Source organism: Branchiostoma belcheri, unplaced genomic scaffold, assembly GCF_001625305.1.
Source record: "Branchiostoma belcheri isolate BF01 breed outbred unplaced genomic scaffold, Haploidv18h27 scaffold55, whole genome shotgun sequence".
Classification (NCBI taxonomy): Eukaryota; Metazoa; Chordata; class Leptocardii; order Amphioxiformes; family Branchiostomatidae; genus Branchiostoma; species Branchiostoma belcheri.
Genome location: NW_017804187.1, coordinates 1,102,677 through 1,126,891, shown reverse-complemented (window position 1 = coordinate 1,126,891; position 24,215 = coordinate 1,102,677). Strand labels below are relative to the sequence as shown.

The following is a 24,215-nucleotide window of genomic DNA, read 5'->3' as shown; positions in this document are numbered from 1 at the left end:
AGCTACAGCACCATGAGAACAAGGTAAGGTCTATAGAACAACTACAGAACAACTACAGCACCATGAGAACAAGGTAGGGTCTATAGAACAACTACAGAACAGCTACAGCACCATGAGAACAAGGTAAGGTCTATAGAACAACTACAGAACAGCTACAGCACCATGAGAACAAGGTAAGGTCTACAGAACAACTACAGCACCATGAGAACAAGGTAAGGTCTACAGAACAGCTACAGAACAGCTGCAGTACCACAAGAACAAGGTTAGGTCTACAGAACAACTACAGAACAGCTACAGCACCATGAGAACAAGGTAAGGTCTATAAAATCGTACAGAACTCCTAACAGAACTTCCCAAATCCAGTCTCTTTGAGTTAGCCTTGTCACTTCAAAAACTTCGATTCTCTACCTCTTCAGGTCCAGGTTCTGTTAATATGAATGAATGAATGAATACCATACTTAAATCTGGAATGCTTTAAAATATGCATTGTAAGAAGGCTTTATCGGTTTTAAATTACATCCTCTCCCACCCCCAGGTGCAGTCCCTGGAACAGGAGCTAGCGGAACACCGGCAGTACGCGCCAGACAAGCGCGCCAGGTCACACGTCATTCGGGAGTGGCACGAGAAGCACAACTACCTGGAGTTTGAGGTGAGGGTGGTGGACAGATTCTAGCTCTGTATTCATTTTTATTCCAACATGTAATCACCAGACGTGGTGACGACACACTCAAGTTTTTTCAACTTATATTAATGCCGCCACCAACACGGGACAAATACATGACAGGACAATACTCATTTACACCTGAGCTAAGTGAGGAAAGTCGTGTAAAGTGCCTTTCCCAAGGGCACAAGATCGGTGGCATGTCAGGACTCAAACCCGTGACTCTTACTTCCGAGTCGCGCACTCTGCCGCTACGCCATACAACGCCACACGACGCCACACGAGCTCTGTATTTGGTTTGTTTTTATTCCCTGTAGGTAAAGGTAAAAAGGTAAAGATAGCCCCTTATATAGCATTTTTGATACCATATATATGGGCATTGGCATTCATTTGTCTGAAAACTAACAAATCAACGTGACATTCCTATATAACCAGTCTCTACCAGACTGACATTGTGGGCTGATGATCTATAATAATAAATTTTAGCTGAGTGGGGAGAAAAATTGGCCATGGGACTTTGGCTGGATTTTCCTGCACAGGAAGATGGGAAATGAAACCCTAATAGTGGACCCAGAATTCCACTATTCAAACCCCCTTAGAAACCCCCTTAGCCTGGTGCAGACCAATAGTGGCAAATTACTGAACATGGTAGAACACGGGGCATTTCAAAACTTCACAAAAAAGGTTACAAGAACTACTAGATAGCCAATTAGTCCATTAAGTTTTTCATAAAACATGGAATTAGCAGTCCATTATCACACATGGGTTCATTTTATCTCTCCCTTGGGAACCAGCTGAGCCATAGGGCATTCCCGAACTTCACAGAAAAGGTAACATAGTCTAATATTGCATCCAAGGGAATTAATAGATAATTGACACTCACAGCGGCTCATCTGCCTCTTCACACGCCCAACCCAGTCCCTTAATATTTGGGGTCAGGCCAGGAATATCTTAGTTTAACAAAACTTGGCTGGCTTCCCCAAAAAGTAACAGTAACACACGCCCAACCCAGCCCCCCATGGTTGGAGTCAGGCTGGGGCTATGACAGCTTCTTCAAGAATGTTATATACTCCACTTGTTTCAACTATTACAGAAACAGTCTGAATCCGTGAGAGGTATTGCTGACTCTGAGCCAGCTAATCTTCCTGCTGACTCTGAGCCAGCTAATCTTCCTGCTGACTGCTGACTCCGAGCCAGCTAATCTACCTGCTGACTCCGAGCCAGCTAATCTTCCTGCTGACTCCGAGCCAGCTAATCTTCCTGCTGACTCCGAGCCAGCTAATCTTCCTGCTGACTCCGAGCCAGCTAATCTTCCTGCTGACTCTGAGCCAGCTAATCTCCCTGCTGACTCCGAGCCAGCTAATCTTCCTGCTGACTCCGAGCCAGCTAATCTTCCTGCTGACTCCGAGCCAGCTAATCTTCCTACTGACTCCGAGCCAGCTAATCTTCCTGCTGACTCTGAGCCAGCTAAGCTTTCTGCTGACTCTGAGCCAGCTTATCCTGCTGACTCTGAGCCAGCTAATCTTCCTGCTGACTCTGAGCCAGCTAATCTCTCTGATGACTTCGAGCCAGCTAATCCTGCTGACTCTGAGCCAGCTAATCCTGCTGACTCCGAGCCAGCTAATCTTCCTGCTGACTCCGAGCCAGCTAATCTTCCTGCTGACTCTGAGCCAGCTAATCTACCTGCTGACTCCGAGCCAGCTAATCTACCTGCTGACTCCGAGCCAGCTAATCTTCCTGCTGACTCAGAGCCAGCTAATCTTCCTGCTGACCCCGAGCCAGCTAATCTTCCTGCTGACTCTGAGCCAGCTAATCTTCCTGCTGACTCCGAGCCAGCTAATCTTCCTGCTGACTCTGAGTCAGCTAATCTTCCTGCTGACTCTAAGCCAGCTAATCTTCCTGCTGACTCCGAGCCAGCTAATCTTCTTAAGCCAGCCAAATTCTGTTAAACTAAGATATTCCTGGCCTGACCCCAATTATCAAGGGACTGGGTTTGGCGTGTGGAGAGGCAGATGTGCCGCTGTGAGAGTAAATTATCTTTTAATTCCCTTGGATGCAATATCAGACTATGTTACCTTTTCTGTGAAGTTTTGAAATGCTCCAATTTCTTGCCATATATAGTGCAGACTAATGTTCTATCCAAAAGCGGGTTGAAGAACTACATAAGCATGGTTATGGATACCACTCCTTTATATTGTTTGTTTGTTTCGCATAACCGGTAAACCGCCTTTAGGCGTAACATACCAGTTTTGTACATGTGCGTACATGTACAAGCTGCGTAAGACCGGACTGTAAGGTTTTGAACCACTCACACCGGGAAGATCCCCTACTCTTTTTTATAAGTGCGGTGGGTTCTTTAACGTGCATTAGGTGTGCCTCTCCCAAACACGGGACCTCCATTTTTTGTCCCTAACCGAAGCTAGGTACTCATTTCTACCTGAGTAAAGTGAGTAAAGTCGTGTAAAGTGCCTTTCCCAAGGGCACAAGATCGGTGACATGAGCAGGGTTCGAACTCGCGACCTCTGGGGTGTGAGCCGAACGCGCTACCGACTGCGCCACACAACCCCATAATATTGTTATCTGACTGTACCTATTTCCTTCCCCTCAGATAACCAGATTTAAGACGTACGTCTACTTGCTCCAGTCCAAGATCGCGCAAGACGAGGAGACCGCCATGATGCGCCCCATCAGCGGGACCACCTCCATGCCGACCGGATTCAACCAGACAGGTGCATAGCAACCGTTGCTAGGGCTATTCCATTGATTATCAATCATCACTGATCCAATTACTAATTATGTTTACCGAAGGAAGATACATTGTTTTGCTCTTTGCAAAAAGGTCATTAATAAGTCACTCAAAAAAGCTCATGATGAAAAAATGGCAGGGATTCAAATAAATATCTTTCATGTGAAATATTTTTTCAGTTTAATATCCTTTTTTTTCTATCAAGCCTTCCTGTTTTATTTTCCCTACAGCTAACTTTTGTTTTCTTTCTGTTGCAACCCTCTAGTGAAACATTTTAGAACTGCACCTCCCTTACAAATCATAAACATTCACATTCTGCAATGAAGAACCAGTAACTTTCCTGATGATGCTTTCATGTCCTGAACTCCTGATGATGGAAAACAACATTATAGTGATCTATCTCAATCAACGGCTTATGTGTAGAATATTTCATCTATAATACATGTATTATTGATATTTCTTCTCAATAGTATACTGCATACTTGCTATGTCTCTTTTCTGCTAGTGCTTTTATTTTGTTGCTGACTGAATTTTGGTTTAAAGGAGTACTAACCTCCAGAAGGAAGTGCTATTTTCCGATACATCATGCTGCAATGAATACATAACTAGCCGACTTTTTACATAATTTCGCTTGTACGAGTTGAGCGGCGCATGTTTGTAAAGTGATATCATTTTCCCCCATGCTGAACCACAATTGATACATCCGGGAACTCTGGCTTACGCAATACTCATACACTTCAGGTCAACATAAACATTTTTCGGCGAAAATGGTAGGAGACAAGCACACTAACAAGCTGGTTATTGAGAAATTACTTGCTTTACTTTGCTTGATCTGTGGCTTGGATATTATAATATCAGGATGTCGAATACAGTGGGCGCCAGTTTTATCCTGAGTGTTTTGATTTTCTCAACTTATTTGCATGTAAGTATTACTTGAACAGATAATTAGATTACGCCACTTATGGAAAGGATAACTAGGTTACCCCGTTTTTTTCATCGTCAATATTTGCGGCATAAATGAGGGGCGATAAGGACACCAAGAAGGGCAATGGTTAGTAAGATACCAAAGAACACAAAACGGTACGAATTTTTCTTATCGCCCCCGAAATGAGGTCTGTAACGTAACTTTTTGTTTAAAACATAGACAGCAATGGGGTAGCGTGGTGTTTTCTGGGATAGTTTTGAGGGTATTTGGAGAGTTTGTCCTGGATTCGATGCGTTTTAAGACTTGCGCGCAAAATGGGCATTTAATTGTATACTGTAAAATAATATGCATTTTTCACTTCCAAAAATAAATGCCTGTCGAAATATAGCACCTCCTTCTGGAGGTTAGTACTCCTTTAAAACAATAAGAAAATTAAGGATGAATTATGACCGAATTTTCAAACAGCCAAACAGAAACAATACTTGTCATCGGCCACCTTTTCTAGTGACAATAGTCCCAAAAGTTTGGCATATCCTTACTTCCCTTTTTATTTACCTTTTTTTTGTTATTTTTGTGTTACTAATTATTATTTTTTTTCTTTGCTTATGTTGCCTGTAGAGTAGATATTCACCTTCTGTCCCCTCTTCTAGACAAGACAGATAGCTATTCTATCACCATGGCAACCTGGCTATGAGGTAACTATGGAAACCATGTAACTATGGCAACCATGTAACTATGGCAACCACACTTGTTGCACGTATTTCTGAATCAGTCCAGCAATTTCACTGTCCTGGAAATTTGGAGGTTATTCAATCTAACTGCATGCTGACAAAAATATCCAATGATGAAAATGATCACCACTCACTAACAAATTACATTGTATAACACAATCACAAGATTTGCTCTCCGTCATTACCAGTGTCTGTTTTGCTTCTTTTTGTTTGTTTCTTGTTATCAAGTTTTGCTGTTTGTATCAGTTGTATAACTTGAATGTGGTGCAGCTTTGTCTATGGTTTGTGGTATAATTTTAAGTTCATTCATGTGAGCTAAAGTGTGCAGGGTCCTTGTTGGGGTAACAGAAGACTCTCCTAATATGTACATGTATTTAAATGAGTGAGGCAGAATCTTGGAGCATCTTGCCCAATAATTACAAAGTCAATTAGTAGGATGATGAAACAACAACACAACATGAAACAACAAAACGTGGATGGTGTACCAAATTGGTCAAACAAATTGATTTCAACTGTAAACTATGGAATCAAAAACAATTGCAAAGATGAGTCAGTCGACCTCATGCCTTCATAGTAGCAAAGTTTATCTAACCATAAATTTTCGGCTGAACACGTCAACCTTCATCAAATGTGTGATACAATTAATCCCTGACTTTCCGGAAGTCGGAAGTGTGATGACATCAGGAGTGCATCAAAAGTGGCAAGAGTTCCCCCTTTGTGTTGAATCTAAGTAAAACTTTGCTACTATAGATTCTACCAACGCAGATGAGCTTTCATTTGAATATTCATGCCTTCATCTTTCTCTGTACTAATATCACTTCATTCATTCCACCTGACTCCTGCCCCCCCCCCCCATCGCAGCTGGCCCTGTCTCACGGAGGTCCCTCCAACCAACCGGCTTCTCTTAGTCACCGCACGGCATTCTGGGTAGGGTGGGAAGGTATACATGTAGTACCCACGTCTCCCCAAGTCCCCACATCGTGGAAAATAATTTTTCATCATGATAATGTGATTATTACTTTTTGGGGGGGGGGCAAATGTTGTTACTAACAATAATGTCCTGATGTGCTTCTTTGGGTTTCAGATGTTATTAGAAGTGCCTCATTAAACTTTTACTAACATGTAGCCTCTCCTCTGTCTGTCTTTACTTACTACTGACACACTGAACAACATTTCCATGTAATCTAACATTATATATATAGGTTCCCACAATTTTTTCCAAGCTATGCATGAAATTGTAAAGAATATGAACATTATAGTTAAACCCCTATGTTCTGACAAAGCATTATGGTTGTTGGAATATTTGGGATGTGGAAACATAGGGGTTTGTTGGATCCAGAACCGTGTTTTATACCGAACCATTGGTTAGGCACAGTTCTGGATAGCCCATGCATGCTTATCCAGAACCATGCCTGGGGCAAAACCATGTTCTTGGATATGCAGAGACTATCCAGAATCGTACCCAATCCATTCACATAATATCTTTATCTATCCACTATCTATCTATATCTATCTATCTATCTATCTATCTATATCTATCTATCTATCTATCTATCTATATCTATCTATTTCTATCCATCCATCCATCTACCCATCTAATGTATCTATATCTATCTATCCATCTATCTATAGAAAGATATAGGTATATGGATGGATAGAAGGAGATAGACACGGTTCTGGATACGATACGATATGATGTACCCACATGGTAACAGCTTCAGTCTCTGTCAGTGACTGATAGATAGTAGATTGGCATGGTTCTGGATACGATACTACAGTGTACCCATTCCAGTAAAAATTGTACGGTTCTGGATATGATACAGTGTACCCATTCCAGTAAAAATTTTACGGTTCTGGATATGATACAGTGTACCCATTCCAGTAAAAATTTCATGGTTCTGGATACGATACGATGTACCCACATGGTAACAGCTTCAGTCTGTGTCAGTAACGCCTTGCCCCCCTCCCCTCTGTACTTCAGTCTGAGTAACACCTTACCCCCTTCCTCCCTGCAGGCGAGACCAGGAGGGAGGGTCTGAAGAAGTCCCACTCGACCGTCTCCACCCGCCAGAGGCCACCCAAAGTGCACCGCAGCATGTCCGACCGCTACAGCTACCGCCAGGCCATCATGAACAGTAACCCAGACGGCCCCTAGCAACCCTCGCCTAGCAACAGCATCACCGCGACAACCAGGCCGGAACATAGCAACCGATGATGTATGATATAGAGTAGGACTTTGGTCAGGACGCCGGCCGTTTCTCCTGTTGGAAATGCCGCGTGCTGACTCTATTGTACAAATGCCCCCCAAGCAGCGTATGCAAGGACTCCCCCTGCACTTTTTTGTACAGTTAGGAACCGGGGAGTATCTATCCGGACGGACTCCGTGCCCGCTGCAGCAGCTTTGTTCCCTCGGCCCTCGATCGGAACAACCAGCTCCGAGGTGCGGTCGTGTAGCGAAGAACAACTCCATAACCTACGGGCAAGGATCGGGAGGCTTTTTTAACTTCAGTGCAAGAGAGACGACGGATTTTAACGGTCATATTAAGAAGTGTTGTAGACGGGTTCGAGTTTTGAGGATTGAAGCAGCTGAAAGAGCAACACAAAGAGTCGAGTTCCATGGAGCAAGCGGAAAAAGTGGCTGGAAAGTGCAACTGAAGTCATGAAGAGGTTTGGGGATACAAAAAGGGGGAAAGAAGAAACCAGTCTTGCCAGCAGAGTCAACCACCCAACCACAAGCCAAGCTGAAAAAGTTTCGGTAACCAATCAGAGTTTGCAGTTGTTATAGCCAATCAGAGGCCTTGCTCCAATAGCCAATTAGATCAATGTGTAGATTGACCAATGACAGCACTAGATTCCACACGTGCACTAGCCAATCAAATTTCACTTTACTGTCAAGGAGGTCAAAGTTCAGATTCTTTCCCGTGAGGACCGATGATAAATGCAATGCAGTACCCGTTGCCATGGCGATGGTTTCCATGGTAACAGCCGGTCGCAATATGTCACAAGCAGGGTCAGTTTTAGGATGCGCAGGCGACGATGCAGTGTATTGTGGGAAGTTTGTAATTTAAAATTTTGGACGAACGAAGCAAAACTTTAGGGAACATAGTCTGTGTTATATTGTTGGTACTCACTACAAGATGATGATGTCCAAAGCCATATGTACAGAAAAGCTAACTGTAACATGAATTCACGTGCCATGACACTATGTGTAGACGTCACACTCAGCCCAGAAGTCCAATGTGATCCTACGTGCCATATGTAATGCCCCCCTCCCCCCTCGTGTCTACCACTGTGGCCAAAAGCAAAGGAGTCGGGGAAACGCCATGATTGTCCCATGTTTGCTACAGAGTAGGTGTTTCAGCACTTCTTCAGTTTCTCTTAAAACTAGAACCTCCTTCAGCTGTATAAGGATCCATTACAGTCTCAGATGACATCAGTATTGTTGTGTAGTACATTTAGAGAAGTTAAGAAGGACCAGTTGGTGTAATTTTTGTCCTCAACCTCATTTCGTTTTTGTAAGACTGTACCTGGTTTAGATGCATAAACTTTAGTGACATACATAGATCCATACATATGTCAACCACAAAAAGTAGAATTGCAGTCTTTGTCAATTTTCATTACTTGGTTCTGAATTTTGTACTGTGGAACATGAGAATAGCACGCTAAGATACTCAGCTAACTCTAGCATTCTTAACCAGAGTTACTCAAATCATACTTGGTCTAGTATTAACCTTCTTCTGTTTTCAACATGCTGAATTATCATGAAGAAAAGGTTTGCATGTTGGATATGTTGTAAGTTGGAACAGGTTTGATGAGAATGAGCATTCGGAGCTGAGAGGTGGATGGTGTTTTAATGGTATTGATGGCAATGATGGATGGTGTTTAACCTTTAACACACCAAGATAGCCGTTACAATACCGATTCTCTAAAGGTTACAGAGTTAGGTAGCAGGCAGAAGGTTAACCTGAGTCTATACCCAGTTGCACAATGGCGTAATGCTCTGCCCCTACCAAAACTAAGCAAATTGATAATCATTAATGTTCTTCACTTTGTTAAATGTAGATTGTTAATGTAACTGAGAGAAGTAGTTTTAATTATGTTAACTTTCATAATTTCACTGGGTACCATAAAAATGAAATATTAAAAGAGCTACTATTAATTACAATTTAGATAATTATTCAGGTGTCTAAGACACTGAGAAGGCTAGAACAACACTGTTGTTTCCAATGTTGCGGTCCTATGGTACCCAGTGGAATTATGACAGTTTGTGGATTGAATTTTGTAAATGGACTGAAATGAGAATCTACCCTGGCAGCGTATGCTCGGATAACTTCAGATTTGATAGATAAACGGGAGATAGCTACATGCTGGTACATTTGGTTAAGATTCTGTCATATGTTTTTGTACTAAATTGTCCTTTACGTATTGGCCCACCATGAGCTTGGGTATGTGTATACAGGCCTGTTTTTAAAGTTTGTTAGTGCAATGTTGAAGTTTTATTGCGTGGTTTTGCACCATAACAGTCCTATTTTTGTACTATTACTGAATGTATCGTTCAGTTTGTTCGACATGGAAAGAACACTGTATAAAAGTACAATAGTTAATGTCTAGCTATACAAAAGGAAAAGAATTCGTAATATATATGAATAGATATTGATACGTGTTACGTGTTTAGAGTTTTGCATATCTCTCACAGATGACTTTACAGTAAGTTGTATCAAACTGGATGCATAAAAGGCAGACAAAAGATATAAATAAATGTAAAAATCAAAACGAAGAAGGCTGGAATACCTGTTGTGTATATGAGATGATCACATTATGTGTTACACTATCTTATTATAAGCCTTACCTGCCATTTTCAACAGTGGAAAAGACTGTAGTTGGAGTTAATTACTATAGCATTGCCAAGTGTACAGTTGTTATAACAGATGTTATAAGTTGTTATTAATTAAGAACCATGTAACATTTCCTGATTGTAAATAGGAGAGACTCTACCGAGGTTTGGCAAAACACCAGGCCTTCTGCACCGCCTGTACCCATGTCATCACCAGAACTCTGCAACTGCGGAAGTGCGAATTGTCCATTTATCAACTAAATTCATTTTTACCTCGCATTGAAGCACAGTTTCTGTTTTTTATATTTTTTTTTTACAAATTTAAGCTTTCATGAACGATTTGAATCTATCATCCATGGTTCACACATACGTTATTTCAAAATTTTAAATCAACCAATGAAGAACAACACAGAATCCGTATTAACCAATCAGAATAAAGCTTTCCTTATACGGCTTGATATCTCACCAATGACAGGCCACACCACTGACTGTCGACCAATCAGAAGGCAGGTGCCCTGGTATTTCTCCATCCCTACCTTTATTTGTGTACAGCACATTAGTTAAACTGAATCAGTGCGGGTTGAATACTAGTATACACTTTAAGGTTGTGCCAATGCTTCACACCAATGATAGGTTGGATCAACGTAATGTCAAGATCATTAGGACGCCGTCCAAATGTTTTAATTTGGTGGACTGAAAGTTTTAGTTCGTGTTGAAACTGTGGCAAGATGCCCAATCTTGGCTTTCTCTAAGAATTACAAATGTTTTACAAAGTGAAAAGTACTACATGTACGTTATTGCCCCACAGATGAAATGTCAGTGTTGTCTTCATTCCAGGATGTTGCAAGTGAGTAGAGTTATTTAGTTGCATATCTACAAGGTTTTTATCTGTAACGATTGTGTTGTGTTATATTCATTATTTGTATTTTTTATTTAGTACGGGCCCAATTCTTGGCGGAGTCTTCATGTAAGCCATCACAAAATGCAATACCAATAGTCTGGAATGTTATTATACATTGGCTAACTTCAATGCTTTCATTTCATTGGCCAAATCTAATGCTGTCATTTCATTGGCTAACTGGAATGCAGCCGTTCATTGGCTGACAGCGCCGTGATGCTTGTTGGGCGATTCCATTTGATGAAGTTCAGGGGAGACCTTGTTGTGGAAAGAAAATAATCTTGCGCCCAGCAATGTGGAGTACTCTTATAGGATAAAAACAAGAGAAACATGAATAAAAATAACTCCAGACTTGGAATGCTTTTTTTTCTCTGAACTTCATGACTGGAACTGCCCATGTACGTTTAGTGCTGCTACAACCGTGCGAATATTTGTTTTTAACCAAGGAATATCTACAAAGCATCATGTGGGATCGGTTTGGAGGGAATGGCTACCATGTTTATATCATTAGAAGGATAGTTATAGCATGCTGACATATGAACGTTAACCTGTTTTGAAGATGTCAACATTTTAAGTGTATAGTTTTAAGTTTGGAAAAAGTGGAAAGTACAGGGATAGTAGAAAATCTAGTCATGGTTGTACAATCCGGCTACTCTGAATGGTATCATGGTTACCATCACCAACTAATTCCAATGTGAATACAATGTTTATCTGAAGTTATGCCGTAAGGTATAACATCCATAAGTTACCTTTATCTAACATGTCATTTTTAGGAAACATTATTAGGTAAACGTACAAAGAAAATCTGTTAAAATTGCAACACCATTACATTTGAGCGTATAGGTACCATGATTTTACATGTATATTATGTGGTATACTATTTGCCAAAACACCCACGTTACAGATGCACTGTTCCTGATTTTAAGGAATGATATTGAGTGTGAGGTTATATCCAGTTCTACCGTGTAGTGTTCCAAACAGCCCATGTCGGCTGTTGTTTTTCAGGGTCTTTCCCGTTTTTTTTTAATTTCCGTGCAGGTTTCCCACTGCATGAAAAGTTGGATTTAACAATAGTAGTAAATGCATATGCCTGCTAAGTCGGTTAATGTTTAATCCAGTATTAACTTAATTAACTTAATTGAGGGGTACGATGTATATGCGTACATGTATTTCAGCCATGTTGATTGAAATGAATAAAGATTGAATGATAGAAACAGTACCGAACGTAACTATGGTAGTAAATAAATCATTTCGTTTACTATCATTATAAGATAATTATTGTAAAGTTCGGTATGAAGTAAGCATTACCCGACTTTTATTGGTAAATCCAGCTTTTCATCCTGTGTCCTTGTTTTTTTTTTTTAAATCCATGGTGCAATAGTCGCTTCAAACTGTGGAAATAGTCCCTTCACCATTTACTCCGCGTAGCCAATCCCGACAGAAAGCACTGAGAGAAGCATCTGGCTCCTCTGAGAGGATCCAACCCGTTACAGAGTTCTATGTTACTAGGTATAGATATATCTATATAAATATATAATATAGCGACTGAGCTGCTTTGGTATAGAATCCCTTCGGTTCAGTTTGTGAGGTTTTTCTAACTGTTTGCGTTCCAGGCTGAACATATCTGACGTGTATTGCCGCTTGTAGAGGTAGACTATATTCTGTAAAGTCATCACGTTTGGGAAAAAATGTGATCACCCCCCCCCCTCATGGAAGCAGGGATGGAATCGCCCTGGCACATGTACCAAAACTTTGGAAATAAACTTCCGTCAAGAACTCCACATTAGCAGTGTTTGAGGTGAATGTGTTTGTACGTGTGTATGTAAGTAGAATAATTGTGTATATGCGCGTTTACGACAAAAAGTAAAAAAAAAAAAAAAGGAATGAAGAAAATGTATGTACCAAAAATATATCACCGACATAAATGTTCCACTGCCGTCACATTTCAAACACACATACATACGCACACACACATACACATACATACAGAAACACACACAAACACACACACATACACACACATACATTCATACAGAAACACACACACATGCCAGCATTAACGACCCGTCCCTGTCCTTGAACGCTTTGTTCATACCTCACCTTTAGGGACGTTTCAAAAACACCAGAGGGGCATGGCGGTGTCGATATAATTATTTCATTGATCACAGTATTGGTCTCTCCTCCACAAAATTAGATATTAGGCTTACTACTACTACTGGACCCGTGATAGCTACTTAGTTCTACCAGTAAAACTCCAGCGAGGCCTGTTTGTAAACAGACGTGTTTCGCGCTGGTATGCAAACCAACAACGCGCCATTGTGCCAGGTTGACCCCGAGGTCACCACCAGGTGTGTCGTTACGTCAATAAAGGTGGCGCGACAGGTGTTTACCGTTAGCGTAGAAAAGGACGAACCAAGTGCTCCGTGCAAAAGTGTGTTTTTCTGTGGAACAGGCTTCAAACAGTCGCGTCTAAAATAACTACGGGTTACGATTGATAAAAAGAAAGGTAGGGACAGTAGATTACATTGCGGTATATCATAGGGGTAGTCTTTTGCGCTTTGTTACCAACCCACACACCCCCTTTACGTGAATGAGCCCGTCCTCTCGTCACTTGTCAAGATTTCGCCTCTGAGCGACCCGAAAAGGGAGCGATTTTGTACCGATTCTGAAGGAACAGGACACTAGGAAGACAAGGTAAGGTACAGTTTAAGTCTTTAACCTGTTTTCCAATCATATAAGCAACAAACAATGCGGAAGTGACCGACTGGCTTATTACCAGACACTGTAATGTTGGGGAATCGCGATAGTTAAAAAAGTTCAATGTTTATTTGCTCATTATTTCACAAATGTACAACAGCAGGTCTTGCGGTTTAAAGACGTCTCTTAAAAACAGGAATCATTCGACAGACCTTTAATCAAATTCAAGTGTAAATAAGACGCCATTGTTAGACATCACCTAAAAAAATAAGTTGATAAACTTCAGAACTGCTGTGTTGATTGACAAATTGACATCCTTAACGTCCCTCCTCCACTATAACCCTGCAGTCCGGGATGTCGTCTGCTCGTCTTGTCAAGTTGGGAGTCTGACTGTGACGTCACAATTTGCTGACGTCATCACCCAATCACCATGGCGACAGGTGAGCAGGTCACTTTCACTTAAAATTAACTCTCATGATTTACACTTGCTTTAAACCTTCGATGCAGATACACTTAGATAGTTTTAGGTCTGAGCTCTTGTGCATGTTTAATATCAACCATGTATATAAGCCATGTCTATCATTTTGACCAGCTTGTATTACATGGCATTATGTTGACTTGACTATTTTTTGGTCAGGTCGAGCCATTATGTCATGCAATACTTTAGTTTCACTTTCACTCTTTTACTTTTAACTTTAACATAATATTGTTCATACATAATATTATTTAGTTATATGTGTGGTGCATTTTTAAAAATGGCGTGATAAAAAAATGCACACTTTTGAATTACCTAACCATGTTGCTATTCTGTTGCTTCCTACCAGGTCCGCGTGTTGCCATCCTGCACGCAGCAGAGGATGAGGAGTTCGTCAGGAGGCTGGTGAAGGGGCTGATGGATCTGCCCGGAAATTACCGTCTACCCCAGTCAGCCATATTCTGTCAGCAGGTCACAGGTGCTCCTGGTGCCGTCAGCCGCGCACAGCTCACGTCCACACTGACCCTCGGCAGCGTGAAACTTGTCGTGCCCGTGATCAGCAGACACCTGCTTGCTGACCAGTCCTCGCTCACGGTCGGACTGGAAACTGCCGTCAGGAACAACAAGCCTCGATACGTCATTTGGCTGGACCAGAACGAGGATGACTTCCGTGAGTTCGGTACGTTAGTCAGCCGGCAGTACCCAACCCTGGAGGCGCCGACCAGGCGGGTCCAGCGGGACAGGGTTTGGGAGACGATGCCCGGTAGTGCTGTCAGTGGGATGGACGACATCGCCTGTGATGTGCGTGACGCGCTCTGCAGACAAACAGGTGAGGGTGGAAACATCATGGGTATTATATAACGAAAGAACATGGGCTCTTTTTGTCACGTCTAAATAAATAAAAGTTATATACGACTGTTCTCACTTACCCATACAAGGTAAGAAGAAGTTTACTACTGGTAGAGTGTGTAGTCCAGTGATTAGAGACCCTGCCTCTGTAACCAAGAGTGAAACTTTCACTTTCAGTTTTACTGGATGGAAAACTCGCCTTTGGTGTGCGTGGCGTAGTTTAAACTTCACATAACAAAGAATCTGTACACAATATAGCGATAAAACACGGGCCAATGTTGTGTAGAAAGGGATTTTATGGCTATGTAGCTGATGTATAAAGCCGTCGCGCGTCTCTTATTTATTGATACTTTCACAAGAATCACACAGAAGGCATTTGGCGATTCGGAAATTATTAGTTTTCTGTACTGTTCGAATACATCTCCGGGATGTGAGACGGAATATCTGTTAATTGGAGATGTGACCTCTAGGCACATGAATTAAAAGTTAGAAAAGTTTAATGATAAGTATAGCTCTTAATGAGATATGCCTGCTACCTTTATCCAAACTTCCTACCTTTATCTTGTACTGTATGGTTATCATGTATGTGTATATCAGTAATATGATTATGAAATGTATGCCTCAACACTTTGTGGATTGATACGATGTCTCTACATAGAGCGAATCAGGTTAGACTGACGCTTGCCGTTTGTCTGTTCATCTCCACAGGTGAACAGAGGATCCCGTGCTTGATGGCCTTGGGCAACACTCGTGCGTTCTTGTCTGACAACATGAACCTCCCAGCTGTTCTCACACGGCTGGAACAGGAGAACCAGCTGAGTCCGGCTAACGTCCGGATCATCCAGGTAAGTTACATGGTGGAACTGGCACTTAACATCACCGCGCCACATGTACTGTACATTGATATCATGCTTTATATGTTTTGGAGTTCAAACTGATCACTTACTAAATGCAAGGCAAATACACTACCCCATTGGCTATTTCACCATGGAATGATGATAGCGCTCATATCAATTTGATTTCGCACTTTTCATTTTACAGCATTTAATTGAAAAGTCTAATCTTGCTAAATTTAAGCGCGTCGTTGTTCAAACCCTAAACACAGAGAAACGACACTAACACAATAAAACAAAAAAGTCTATTAAAGTAAGATCACCCCCCCCCTTCTCAGGCTGAGAAAACAAAATCAAGCCGCGCTGTACATTAATATCATGATTCATATGTTTTGGGAATCGAACGGATCACTTACTGAAGGTAAGGCAAATACTCTACGGTACCCACGTGGCTATTTCACCGTGGAATGATGTATTTATTTATTTCACAGAATTCAAATTGAAAAGTGTCATCTTGCTAAAGTAAAATGCGTCACTGTTTGAAAAAACGACACTCACACAGTAAAACACACAGTGAAACGGTTACCTAACAGTTGTCTACGTAAGATCACACCCCGCCGATGTTCCCTCCCCCAGGCGGAGCCGACACCAGTAAGCCGGGCCCGCCGGTTGGTAGACATGCTGCAGGACAGGCGGCGGCAGGAGCCGTATGACTGGTTAGTGCGGGTCCTGCGGGAGGAAGGACAGGACTTCCTGGCGGAGGAGATGGAGGAACGGGAGCGGGACGCGGAGCGGCTCTACGGCATCGGGAAACAGCAGGCGGCACAACCTGGTCAACACACGGCACAGACCGAACATTTCACACAGCAGCAAATTCAAGGTAGGCAAAACAAACCATTACTTTATTTCAGTCTTTTCCATTTGTATTTTTCTGTTCATCCTACCCGTAAGTCACCACAGAATCGAACACTGGACTGTTTCTCAAGAATATGTTTAAAAAAACATGAAGTGAGGAAATATCCCTTTCATGCGTAATTGGAGAGATTTCCGCTAATAGTACTTTCATTCCCGACTTTTGCCTCACCTGTTAGCTATCTATATCATTGCTTTAACATAAAGGGATAGTAGAAATATGTGTCTAATTCTACACTGTTATAGATATCACACCACAGTTATGTACTTACAGTCTGCTATTTTTATACTTCATGTAACCGTTTCTACAGCAGTACCCGTGACGAAACAACTACGTCATCCCGGAGCGCATGCGGACGACGCCACAACACCTTTGGAAGTCAAGGGCGTGTTTCTGGGACAGACGGAGGCAGGGAAGACCAGTCTGCTCAACTGTATGATAAAGGGTCAAGGTCACGTGGAGACTGAAACTGATAGAACCATCGGTGTTGACGTCATCAGTTTCCATGACACCAAGAATAACGTCAAGTACGCGATGTACGACTTCGGAGGTCACCAGATCTACCACTACATGCACCGGTTCTTCCTGACACGTCAGGCCCTGCACATCCTCAATGTAGACCTTCCAGCATACAAGTCAGAAGAGTTCCAGGAACGAGTGGGAACGTGGCTAACATCCGTGACTTCCCACGTCTTCAACCCGGCTATCCTTGTTGTAGGAACCAAAGTTGACATGTTTCCGGCAGACAAGGCCGAGGAGATGATATCAGCAGCTTGTTCCTCCATCCAGAGAGACATCCAGGGCGCTGAGAGTAAAATACAAGCCAAGCTGACAGAAGAGATCCAACTCTGTCAGAACGCGTTGGATGTAGTAGGCAGCACATCAGACATGCCCGAGCCATTCTACGGTCTCACAAGGGACGACGTCTTGGCCAAGAAAGAGTCACTGGAGAAGTTACTGGACGGACGACCCAAAGGTCTGTTGAACGTGCAGGTTATCCCGGTCAGCAGCAAGACGTTCCAGGGTATTGGAGCTCTGTGCGACAAGATGGCAAAAATGGTGAAGGACGAGCGATTGTTCCCTGCTGCCCGCCAAGAGCTGCCGGCTTCCTGGACAAAACTGTCAGAAAACATCCAGGCGACAGGACGGACCCACCTTCAAGTCAGGGATTGTCAGGACGTCGGAGCAGCTGCAGGGATGAAGGAGTCAGACGTCCTGAACGCGCTCAGCTATCTGCACGTGACCGGACAGATCCTGTTCTACAACCACATCAGGGGGATGGAAGATCTGGTCTTCCCGGACCCAACCATCATCCTCACACTCTTCAAGCAGATCTTCAGGCATGACCTACCGGGATATCTGGACAGCATAGCTGAGTCTCTCTCTGATTATACCGGAGCGCAGTTTGCTGAAGACAGGGCGTCCTTCTTGAAGACGGGCAGGGCCAGCGACAGTTTCATGAAGAACCTGCTTGGAGACAACATTGTCACCTTCAACAGTCTCCTTCCCCTGATGAAGCACTTCGGCCTGTGTTACTCAGGGTCGGTGATCTTTCCAACAGAGCTTCCTGCCGCCCAGCCTGACGAGGTGGCGCACTGCTGGCCAGAGGTTGTGCCATCAGGCGGAGAGGAGATCTCTCTTTCTATAGAGTACAGCCAAGAGCCTCCTCTGGGTCTACCGGAAACCATGGTCTCCCGTATCCTGTCCATGGAGCAGACCACACGCCGTCTCCTCACCAAGGACACAGTTGTCGTTCATGTTGGAGAGAACACAGAAGACGTCATGTACCGCCATTCCGCTACAAGAGAAGAAATCCGGATCCGGGGAGAGCCGGAGAAGGCGTGGCGCCGGGCTCAGACGGTAGTGAGGGAGATAGAGGCCTGTTGGGACGAGTTTCCTGCCTTGTACTCCAGTAACAGTGTTGGAAGCGGGGAAACAGCAAAGTCCCTCCCTATAGAGGCTGTGAGGCGTCACGTGCCTGGGGACTTGATGAGAATGTCCAGGGGAAGCTGGGAAGGGCCACTTCCGGTCACCAGAACACCGACAGACGTCATCGGGAAGTACTTTATTGGTAAGTACGACATGTGTTTTTACGATTATCTGAATAACGATAATATGATTAAGCAAACAATCCCCCCTGTCACTGATTTAATACTTTAAACTTTCTTGAGTCACACACCCCCCTCGGTCAGTTACATGGTTTACAACTTTATAAACTATGTTAATGGAACATCTATGTCCTTTCTGCCCAGACAACCGGCTGTACCAGGTCAGCAGGGCTGTTGGTGTGGAGTGGACCCGGCTGGGACAGGAGCTGGGACTGAACAGGTCCGTGTTAGACAACATACGGGGGAAGTACCACTCCGAGGACACCCAGGAGGCGTTCCAGATGCTGAAGGCCTGGCGCACCAAGACCCCCCACGGACCGCTCCACTACCTGCCGCAGCTGAAGGAAACACTGCAGAACATCGGCGAACCGGACCTGGCTGTAAAGGTGGAGGGGGTGTACAAGGTGGGTTTATGAACTTAAGATCAATTCACAAGATAAAGCAACGGACCTTAATCATATGTATAGTTTAATTTTTCTTCACTGCAACCATTATGCTGAATTGCAGAGTAATACTCTACTGCGACAAACTGGACTCCAGGAAGATTAGCGATATATTGTCAACACTAATGGAGATTCCCTAAGAAACAAAGACTACATCACAGTTTCTTAACCTACAACTATCAACTATCCAGGTTTGGCTAAGAGCATGTCTGTGGAATTAGAAATAAATGAATATATTCTTGTCGACATTGGCACGGTTGTTTATCCAGTGAAACTGTTTTGTAAAAGATATTCATATAATGAGGCCATGTCAATATTCTTTTGTTTTATCCAGGAATACCGTGATGCCTTGCCATTACAAGAGGTCAGTCCTGAGATGACTTTAGACAAAGACTGGTGAGTAGCCATTTATAACACTTCATGTACTCGCTAAACTATACATATCATGGCAACTATAGAGAAAGAGACAGGTAAAAGTACCCGCTATGTCACAGCTGTAAGATTGAACACCTGGCTACAATACCTGTGTTTATCTCCTCAGGTCCCTCCGCCTGCCAGGTGAAGGGAAGTACCTGTGCAGACGGACCGACCTGGGCGTGGTGACGCCCTACCCGCTGCACGTGACCTACAGGAGTGCGAACTGGTCCGACCGCTGGCCGCAGGTGGGGGAATGGATGCCGGTGGGTCCGCTCTTCTCCATCCAGTGTGAGGACGTGGAGGGGCCGGTGGACATCCTACTGCCGCACGTGCTGCACCTGGCTGATGCAACAGGTAAGAAACAACATCACAAACCAGGAATTTGCTGAGGTTTTTTTTTGCAATGCAGTATCAATTCCAGCATAATGTTACAAGTTATATATGGAAACTGGGACCTAAAATCGCTGCTGTGTACGTTAGGCCTGGCCGCAGAAGACCTGCAAGTGGTGCACGTGGTGGGAGATTCCGCCGAGCTGCTGCCGGTTACAGAACTCACCCCCTCCCACGCCGTCACCAGGTTCAAGAAAGGCAGTCTGTTCGGGCTGGTGGGGAGGACAGAGAAGGTTCTGGGCATCTCCAGGAATGGCCTGCTGACGGCTTTTGCCTGCGAGGATGGCTCTGACGTTTCCAGGATGAAAGTTTACATGGTCTCCAATACCAGGATCATGCAAGAGGTGGGGGCTTACACTTGTCATATACTCTTATCTTTTCAGGCCGTCAAGTGATATTTCAATGTCAATGTTCTTCGAAGCGGCTCTAGATTCTGTATCTGTAGCTGTATTTGTATACCCGATATAACCGCCCTTTGGCGTGACACACCAGCTTCGCATGGTGTGCTACAAATCAATTAGTCGTTTTAATAAAGTTAAGTAAATAAGTAAAATTTCTCTGTGTCGCTTACATAGACCCTTGCGGAAGAAGCAGAGAAGCTGCATTTTTCACTCCGGGACTACAAGACCTGCCGGCTGTGTGCAGGTGATATCTACTATCTTGAAGGACGTATTACCAACGGCAGAGACATGTTCGTATCCTCATCACCGGAGGTTGGTTTGAGATTCTGGATACTTCACACTTGTATTAACTATTCATATACATGCCAATGCTGCCAGACCATATTTCTGATACACAACATGAATCCACCAACGTACATGAGTGACAAATGAGTACATCGAAAAAATGACTTATGTGCACCTGTGAAAAATATTTTCACTTGCAAACTTAGGATATGAAAGGAGGTTGTCTCAACCTATTTTCAGTACCTTATGTTTGAGGACACCTTCGACAACAACAAGTTCTACGAGCCGTTCCGGGTGGAAGTCAGTGCAGACATCTGGGACAACAGTACCACCTCGCGACTGAACCTGGAACTGCTTAAAGTGGCTACAGATGGTGCAAATGAACCTGTAGCAGAAATGACGCTGGGTAAGGTCAAACTCTAGAAAAAAAAATTGTTTGGATACTTAATTACGCCAGTAGCTTTTACAGCTTCTTCTAAATTGCAAAAAAAAAAATGTAAAAAGAAAATGAAAAAAATGAAACAAATGACCCATTGCCATTTCTTTAGGATGTAGTTACAGCTTTAACTTTTGGCAGGATGTATAAAGAAAATAAATCAGGGTATTAGTGGACTTTATTACGTGTATGAAAAATAATAGATCCAGTCATACTGCCTTGAAAAAAATACAATTATTATATGTATACCTTGATTTTCCTCCCAGGCCGTTACAAGCGAGGTTACGGTGCTGAAGGACCAGACAGCGGCGTTTCAACTCCCACGGAGCAGCTGGTGGAGTCTGTGAGGAGACAGCTGCAATCTTCAAACATTGCGGGTACAAGACATAATCTACATATTGGCATCCGCATTTTGCTAACCTTTGTTTATATTATGATTATAGTATGAAAGCAAAACAGTTTTAAATAGAACCTTGAGGTCGCATATTTGATTATGTACTGCTGCAAGATTGATAGTATCCAGCAGTAGTTTGTGACTTACTGTTTATGTATTAATGTTACTATTTACTCTTTTCATGTAGTATAATTGGTAATGCCAGTAGATCAATATATAGAGAACTAAGAAACGGCATGAATTACGTTATAATGTCAAACGTAAAAAGAGAGTCAACTTCAAGGTTTAACTTACCTTTGTTCCTTTTTCGACTTCAAAAAAAATTGTCTTCATCTTATTTACATATCAATCAATAGTTTGTGCATATAAACCTGCATTTCTTCAGTCTTCTTCAGTCACTGACGAAAGCTAGTGGATACTAGCTAAAACGTCTGACGTTCCAAAATCATATCCAGTTGCTTGAGTAACTGATTTTTGGCGTTTACCTTACCTGTTTGTTTTATTACAGGCAGAGTTTCAGTTCTGTTTGTCAGTGACGAGTACTGCACATCGAAGGGCGGAATCTCCACCATCAACCTAGATGCCGCGCGCACGCTCTCCGCCGCCGGCGCCAAGGTCTACGTTACCGTGTTGGAGGCAAGTCAACAGGATGAGAAGGATGCAGAACGAGACGGGGTGACACTCCTCAAACCTCAACGTGATGCCGACAGCAACGCCAAGCCGTCCTTAGAGTGGCTGACTGTGTACCACAAACACCACTTTCCACACATTCCATCAGATATCTGCTGCATCGTGGGCCATGTTGACGTCACCAGCAGAGCAGCGAGGAAGATCAAAGAGGAGCGATTTCCTCGCTCCAAACTCGCCATGTTCGGTCACGTGGCGCCAGAGGAGACAGAGCACTACAAGAGTGACGAGAAGGCCCTGGGTGTGGGGAGGAAGGAAGCCAGCATCCAGGACGACCTTGGCAAGGCTAATGTCGTCTTCTCGGTAGGAGCGCGCATTCATCGCCACTTCAACCAGTTTCTCCGTCGGCATAACGTGGATCACCACATCTTCCTACCTGAGCCTTCCGAGGTTTTCAGTCGCGCAGCAGTGAGCTTTTGTGAAGAAGATGGCGTCCGAAAGCCAGAGAGAGTGATTCTGTCCATCGGCAGGGTGCGGAATGTGGAGAGGCTGAAAGGGCACGACCTGGCGGCTGGAGGCGTAGACAAGGCGGCACTGCGGCTTGACCATCTGTACACACTGAGGCTGAGAGTCCGCGGCATCGATGAGAACGACTTCAAGGAGAGCAAGAGAATCCTGGATGAGAAGCTGAGATCCGGACGGGTCAAACCCACCCTTCTCCCGTACGGCACTCAGGAGGAGATCCGCCGAGACATGGAGAACTGTCACCTGGTCCTGATGCCGTCCCGGGCCGAACCGTTCGGACTGGTCGGTCTGGAGGCCATCGCGGCAGGAGTTCCCGTCCTCATCTCGGAGCACTCGGGACTTGCAGAGCTGATAGAGGAGCTATCAGATAGGCTGGGGCAGCCCAAGTTCCGCCACTGTATCGTCAAGATGAAGGGAAACGATGCAACCACTGATGAAGAGAAGTGGGCAGAAAGAATCGAGGATGTCATCAAGAACGCCAGGTCAGAGTTCGCGGAAGCACGCGCCTTCAAGGAGAAACTGCTGGCCTCCAAGTACTGGGAAGAGTCTCACCAGAAGTTCCTACAGGCCTGCGGCATCACTGGTAAGAAACTCTAATGTCTTCCTAGATAAATACAGAGGGTGTATGAACTTTCAATGTTTCCATGACAGTAGAATGGTGATCGATGATTTTAATAGTAACTGAGCAACATACGATGATCCATTGTTTTGTATAACGATTCTTCTTACCCTTATCCGTTGTCTTCCATAGAAAATTTTTTCATCATTTGACAACACCTACTTTACAGACGCCGCCGGTGCGCAAGCGCAGAGTGGAGGTGCCGAAGCCGGTGACTCGGACTGACGATCCAGCTAGCGACAACAGAGACCGCTGACGTCATGGAATTGTAAATACACGACTCGCCTCCCATTTCCTGAGACGATGTTAGTAACTAGAGTAATGGGGAATAAATTACCAGACTCTACAAATGTAATTTTTTTAAATTCCAACATGTAATCACAAGACGTGGTGACGGCCCACTCAAGTTTTTTTTTACTTATAGAATAGATTTAATCATGCTGTTACCAAATCCCATTAGTTCATTTCGAGCAATGGACAGTGAACAATGCAGTTATAGTGGGCATAACTTTTATCAATGAACTAACATTTTGTTGTGGACATGCAATCTGCATGGATATTATTTGTGTATTACGTGTGTTTGCTCAATGATATTTGCATGTATGAAAGTAAGACTTTGTCGATGATCTTACATTTTGTGATTTGCAACTTTTTAACCTTTCATTTGCTGATTCCGAAGATGCTTCCTCGGTCTATCAGCTTATGCGAAAGAAAGTAGAAATCATTTCTCTAAAGTCTAGATCATGTATCAGTTGTAACATGTAGGAACATAACCCCAATATGCTAACAACTCACTATATTCAGCGATCACAGTCAATGGATATGTTACATTATCGTACACTTTCCAAGTAGAGGTTTGGGTTTTGGCTTATTTTTGCCGTGTTTTAGGCCTTTTATCGTTTTATCGGGGTATCTTTTTCATCGGGATTTCTTTTTTGCACCGAAAGCACTGAATTTTTACGCATCTGCTTGGAGAGTAATGATCCTGTACAGATAAAAAATCGACCA

At 43.4% G+C, this 24,215-nt stretch overlaps 2 protein-coding genes across 9 annotated transcripts in view; both read left to right on the top strand.

Annotated features, from left to right (window-relative positions):
* LOC109481344 (PH and SEC7 domain-containing protein 1-like) overlaps positions 1–12,566 on the top strand; it is an 82,380-nt gene extending 69,814 nt beyond the window's left edge. For 2 of the 8 annotated variants that reach the window (XM_019783874.1, XM_019783875.1), the window contains 3 exons: positions 536–649; positions 3,270–3,390; positions 7,079–12,566. In XM_019783874.1, coding sequence (XP_019639433.1) covers positions 536–649; positions 3,270–3,390; positions 7,079–7,218 — 375 coding nt within the window. In that variant the 3' untranslated portion in view covers positions 7,219–12,566. Of the gene's footprint in view, positions 1–535; positions 650–3,269; positions 3,391–4,950; positions 5,028–5,924; positions 6,008–7,078 lie in introns of those variants that run through there. The other 6 variants (XR_002140892.1, XM_019783880.1, XM_019783876.1 and 3 more) reach the window with 6 other exon arrangements.
* A 1,199-nt stretch (positions 12,567–13,765) lies between these two features.
* The window catches only part of LOC109481303, a 39,036-nt gene continuing 28,586 nt past the window's right edge, over positions 13,766–24,215 (top strand). Inside the window, exons 1-13 of the mRNA XM_019783836.1 lie at positions 13,766–13,932; positions 14,317–14,796; positions 15,525–15,661; positions 16,286–16,529; positions 16,873–18,633; positions 18,815–19,074; positions 19,448–19,509; positions 19,655–19,884; positions 20,011–20,264; positions 20,496–20,633; positions 20,847–21,012; positions 21,309–21,419; positions 21,945–23,171. Of these exons, the coding sequence (XP_019639395.1) occupies positions 13,923–13,932; positions 14,317–14,796; positions 15,525–15,661; positions 16,286–16,529; positions 16,873–18,633; positions 18,815–19,074; positions 19,448–19,509; positions 19,655–19,884; positions 20,011–20,264; positions 20,496–20,633; positions 20,847–21,012; positions 21,309–21,419; positions 21,945–23,171 (5,080 nt within the window). The 5' untranslated portion in view covers positions 13,766–13,922. The remainder of the gene's footprint in view (positions 13,933–14,316; positions 14,797–15,524; positions 15,662–16,285; positions 16,530–16,872; positions 18,634–18,814; positions 19,075–19,447; positions 19,510–19,654; positions 19,885–20,010; positions 20,265–20,495; positions 20,634–20,846; positions 21,013–21,308; positions 21,420–21,944; positions 23,172–24,215) is intronic.